The sequence below is a fragment of the Orycteropus afer genome, unplaced genomic scaffold (genome assembly GCF_000298275.1).
Source record: "Orycteropus afer afer isolate SDZICR_OR568_19922 unplaced genomic scaffold, OryAfe1.0 scaffold00232, whole genome shotgun sequence".
Lineage (NCBI taxonomy): Eukaryota > Metazoa > Chordata > Mammalia > Tubulidentata > Orycteropodidae > Orycteropus > Orycteropus afer.
Genome location: NW_006921819.1, coordinates 2,139,317 through 2,145,127, shown reverse-complemented (window position 1 = coordinate 2,145,127; position 5,811 = coordinate 2,139,317). Strand labels below are relative to the sequence as shown.

Genomic DNA, 5,811 nt, shown 5'->3' with positions numbered 1-5,811 from the left:
TCCTCGGAAGGGAGATGGAGCAATCTACTTCCATAGTGATACTGCCTCAGAAACCCAAGGAGGGGTCGCTATGAGTCGGGTCCGACTTGATGGCACATAACAACAACAACAATTTATGGCATAAATAGACTGTCACAAATAACCCAAAATGCATAAACAGCTGAAGATAAACTAGATGAATGGGACCTTCTAAAAATCTAATTTTTATGTGCTTCAAAAGACTTCTCCAAAAGACTGACAAGAGAACCTACAGATTGGGAAAAAATATTCAACAATGACTTATCTGACAAGGGACTATCTCTAAAATTTACAGAGAACTCCAATACCTCAACAACAAAAAGATTAACACTGCAATTAAAAAAGTGGGCAGAAGACATAAATAGACACTTCACCAAAGAGGATATTCAGGCGGCCTGCAAATACATGAAGAAATGCTCATGATCATTAGCCATCAGAGAGATGCAAATCAAAACAATAATGAGATACCATCTCACCCCAGCACTAATGGCAGAGTTCAACGAGTTAGAATATATCAAATGCTGGCAAGGATGTGGAGACACTGGGATGCTCATACACTGCTGGTGGGACTGTCAAATGATACAACTACTGTGGAAAGCAGTATGGTGATTCCTTAAAAAGCTGGAATTAGAAATACCATTTGACCCAGCAATCCCATTATTAGTTATATATCCTAAAGAAGTGAGAGTCAGGACAAGAACAGATACACACACATCCATGTTCATCGCAGCACTATTTACAATAGGAAAAAGATGGAAACAACCTATATGCCCATCAGCAGAAGAATGGATAACTAAACTATGGTACAGACACACGATGGAATACTATGCAACACTAAAGAATGCAGAAATCTGCAAAACACTGCATAACATGAATTTGGAGGACATTACGCTGAGTGAAATAAGTCAATCACAGAAGGACAAATACAGTATTAGTTCATTATTGTAAAAAGTCAAGGAAAGGTTTATATATATGGAAAGAAATTTTCTTTGTTGGTTATCAACAAAAGGGTGGGAAGCGAGGGGAGGGAACACTGCAAAAAAAGAAAAAAAATTCACTGACCCATGTCACTTTAGTTTGTGTATTTCACTGTACATAAATATTTCAATAAATTGTATTTTTTTTTTAAATTATTATGATTTGGGCAAAAGTTTACACAGCAAGTCAGTTTTCCATTCAACAGTTCATACACATTAAGAGAGAGATCAAGAAAATTGCTTTCTCATGCTGCTGAGTCATGTGTCATGTTTTTATTGATAACAGAACACAGCACAATAAATTTTAACATTAGACTACAGGAGAACAGCAGGTATCTTTTAATATTTAATTCAATGTGCCTTGGCACAAATGGTTTATACTCAACCACTAACCTAAAGATTGGCAGTTTAAATCTGCCCAGAGGCATCATGGAAGAAAGGCCTCACAATCTGCTTCTATAAAGATTATAGCCAAGAAAATTCTAAGGTGCAGTTCTACTCTTTAATGGGTTTGGTTCACTCTGGATTTTGTTTACTGTCTAGTAGCCTGGTCTCTTTGAAGACTTAGGTATGCCTAACCCAAGCCATGGTATTTTCAATAGCCTCATATGCATGCGAAAACTGGACAATGAATAAGGAAGACTGAAGCAGAGTTGATGCTTTTGTGGTATGATGCTGTCAAAGAATACTGAAGGTATCATGGAATGACAGAAGAACAAACAAATCTGTCCTGGATGTACTGCAGCTGGAGTCCTCCTTGGAAGCAAGAACGGCCAGACTTCGTCTCGCCTACTTTGGTCATGCTCTCAGAAGGGACTATTCCCTAGAGAAGGTTATCATGCTTGGAAACATGGAGGATCAGTGAAAAAGAAGACGACTTTCAACAAGATGGATTGACACAGTGGCTATAATGATGGGTTCAGGTATGGCAAGGATTGAGGATGGTGCACAACCAGGCAGCATTTCATATTGCTGTACATAGGGTCACTGTGAGTCAGAGCCAACTCAATGGCACCTAACAACAACACAAAAGCCTGGTCTGTGTATGGCTTACATCAAAAGATTAACAGGCTATCCCCAAAATTACTAACAGTTCTCAATGTGGACTAAAGTATAAATGGACACATGAATACAATTTCAGATGATTTACCTGCGTCCTCGTACTAGCAATCTTGAGGCTTTTCCTAGTAATTCAACTGCCTGTCGTAAGCGTTCCTCATTCTGAAAGAATCAAAGGAAAGGGAATCTTCGCTACTTTAACGTAGAAATCTCTTAAAAAGAGAGTTCAGTTGTGAGCATAAAGAAGTTTTAAAAAGTAACCACATTTCTGTTTTCCTAGATATTATAAATTTTACAAACATTCTAAGTACTTGAAGAAAGAAAATAAAATTCAAACTTACTTCAAACACATTAGCTGTCTGTTGATATAACTGTACAGCCTTTTCTGGATCCACATTTTCAATAAGCCTGAATTAGATAGAAACATACGACTCTCAAAGGATTTTATTAAAACAAAAATACAATGACGTCTATTCAGAAAATATGGTTCTAACAACAGTTCCACATGCTTACTTTCCAGCTCGTTCTAATGCCATGGCTGCTGTGTCTGGGGTGCCGTTTTCCAGGTACATCATGCTAGCTTTCTCAATCAACTTAACAGCCTCCGGCAATTTCTGCATTTCCTTTTGACAAAGAACACAGCATGAGACAGAAAATATACAACTTAAGAAATACAGAATATATAATCTGAAATTCCATTATTTTATCCCTAATTCATGAAACTAAATGACTCATAAATACTTTGCTGCTGTTAGCTGCCCCAAGTCGGCCTCTGATTCATGGTAACCCCAAGTGCAACATAACAAAACACTGCCTGTGCCATCTCCATGATCAGCTGTGGACTGGACCATTATGATTCATACACAGGGTGTCCTTTTTTTTTTTTTAATTTACATTGTGATTTGGGTCAAAGTTTACAGAGCAAATTCATTTTCCATATAGCAGTTCATACATTTTCTCTCACGACATTGACTGCAATTTCCTATAGTGTAAACAGCTCTCTTCCCATTCTCCCCCGTAAGTACCTCTTCCTTTGTCCTTCCCTCCTATGCACTCTTGCCTCCCAAAATGTCTCCCTATGCATACAATGCCCTTCTATTCTCCCATGATTAACCTCTCCAAGGAGTCTATCTACCTAATATAAACGTGCACCTCATACACCTGTCTTTTACTTGGCTGGAAGCCACAGGAGTGAATTCAATTCCAGACCTGAAGGGCAGTTAGGGGTCATAGTCTCAGGGGTTCTGCCAGGTTCTGTCAGACCACAAACATGCTCCTTTTTTTTTTTTTCCTCTATTGTTTTCAATTTTGTTCTACATTGTTCTCCCACTCTATCCAGGATCTCCTACACAGATATCCCTCCAAGTGGTTGACGATGGTAGCTGGGCATCAGCTAGTTGTGGTCTCATGGTCTGGTCTCATGGTCCACCAGTCCCTTGGACTAACTGTTTCCATGTGCCTTTGGTTTTCTTCATTCTTCACTCTGGGTGAGTACATAGGGTTTTCACTGGCTGATTTGTGGCCTTTCTTCCTAGTTCATCTTACTCAGGAAAATGCTGAAACCTGTTCAGCATCACAGCAATAAGTAAGCCTCCACTAACTGATGGGTTGTAGCTGCCTATGACATGCACTGCCAAGTAAACAGAGGTCTTCCACACAGAAGGTTAGAATTCTACCACTGAAGCACCACTGCCCCCCTCCATGCTATAAAAATAAACATATTTAAAATGAAATATCTTCACATAGTCACTCTCCCAATCAAGCTTTGTTTAACCAAACCAAGTATTTATCAGTAATTTCTACACATTTCATTACTTCACAATTTCAGGAAAACTATACAAAAATAACAAACAAAAGAAAAACCACAGATAACCTTGCTCTGTACTGTTTTGTAAACATTTAAAATTCTTTAAACATTTACTGAGTTCCTGATACTGGGAACTCTGGTAGTGTAGCGCCTAAGGCATTTGACTGCTAACCAGAAGGCTGGCTGAGCAAACCCACCAGCCACTCCTGGGAAATAAGATTGGGCAATCTACTTCCGCAGTGATACCACCTCGAAAACCCAAGGACAGGTCACTTTGAGTCAGATCCAACTCGATGGCAGTGAGTTTAGTTGGTGTATACAAACCTGTTGCCATCAAGTCGATTCTAACTCATAGCAACCCTGAAGGAAAGAGTAGAACTGCCCCACAGGGTTTCCAAGGCTTCTTTACAGAAGCAGATGGCACATCTTCCTCCCGTGAAGTAGCACATGGTTTCAAACTTCTGAGCTTTCAGTTAGTAGCCAGAAGCTTAACCACTATACCACCAGGGCTCCTAATACATACAAAGCCTATGCCAAAGACTGCAAACTGGTTGCCCAAGGGCTGTATTTTATTTCCAAGTACATTTTGCTTGAACAAATAGTACTTTAAAAAGTTCATTAAAATTCTGTTTAATGGCTTCCTTGGAAAAATACCAGAAACTATGGTGGCAGCAGGCTTGCATTCCCACATGACAACAATAGTCCAGGCCTAAGCAGCAGTTGTTCTAGCCAAAGCATACCACCTCCTGGAGCTGGCGGCATTCCTCTCCATCCCCTCTGCCTCAGGAGTCCTGTCCTGCCTCATTCCTCCCAGTTACTCCTCTGCACCTAAGTTTATCTGAGTCTCAACTCTCTTCTGTGCTTTCAACAGAATAAATCCTAATATTAAACTTAGTATCTTAATATTAAACTATAGGTCTCAGCATCTTGTGGTTCTAATATCCAGTATCTACAAATCAAATATTTTTTAATCATTTAAAAGATCTTAAATGAGGCTCCATAATGATATCTTCCAAACTGCTTTCAAATACACTAATTAAATCTCTCACTGAGTTAACAAATTCATTATGACAGAAGTTGTCAAAGACTTATTACTTGGTTTCACAATCAACAAAATGGAAGTAGCAGTCAAGACATCAGATGACGTATTGCATTGGGCAAATCAGCTGCAAAAGACTTCTTTAAAGAGCTGAAGAGCAAAGATGCCTCTTTGAAGACCAAGGTGCACCTAACCCAAGCCATGGTATTTCCAATCACCTCATATGCCTGTGAAAGCTGGACAATGAATGAGGAAGACCAAAAGAGAGCTGCTGCTTTCGAGTTGTAGTATTGGTGAAGAATACTGAAAGTACCATGGACTACCAGAAGAACTAACAAATCTGTCCTGGAAGAAGTGCAGTAGGAAAGCTCCTTGGAAGTAAGAATGGCCAGACTTTGTCTCACATACTTTGGTCATGTTGTCAGAAGAGACCATTCCCTGGACAAGGACATCATGCTTGGTAAAGTGGAGGGTCAATGAAAAAGGGACAGCCCTCAACAAGATGGACTGACACAGTGGCATCAATGATGGGTTTAGGTATAGCGAGGACTGTGAGGCTGGCACAGGACTGGGCAGTGTTTCGTTCTTTTGTACACAGGGTTGTTTTGAAATGGAGCCGACTTGACAGCACCTAATGGCCTCATCCTTCCAAGATTAAAATATACAGCAATTCTTTTATTATTTAACTATGGTGACCAACAGTAAAACAGACTGAAAGATAATATATGAAATAAACGTGGCTATCATTTACTCAAAGGGAATGATATCGTTTATCATTTCCCCAAACCTCAGTGAAAACATTAAAAAATAAATAAATAAATAAATATAAATATATATATATATATATATATATATATATATATAGCAATCAAGGGTCAATGAATAGAAGCACAGTCTAAAGTACAGAAGAA

General features: G+C 39.0%; 1 protein-coding gene across 1 annotated transcript in view; it reads right to left on the bottom strand.

Moving 5' to 3' along the window:
- The window catches only part of NAPG (NSF attachment protein gamma), a 65,884-nt gene that overhangs the window by 33,493 nt on the left and 26,580 nt on the right, over positions 1-5,811 (bottom strand). Inside the window, exons 6-8 of the mRNA XM_007948914.2 lie at positions 2,568-2,677; positions 2,396-2,462; positions 2,146-2,216 (exon numbers count right to left, since the gene is read on the bottom strand). Of these exons, the coding sequence (XP_007947105.1) occupies positions 2,146-2,216; positions 2,396-2,462; positions 2,568-2,677 (248 nt within the window). The remainder of the gene's footprint in view (positions 1-2,145; positions 2,217-2,395; positions 2,463-2,567; positions 2,678-5,811) is intronic.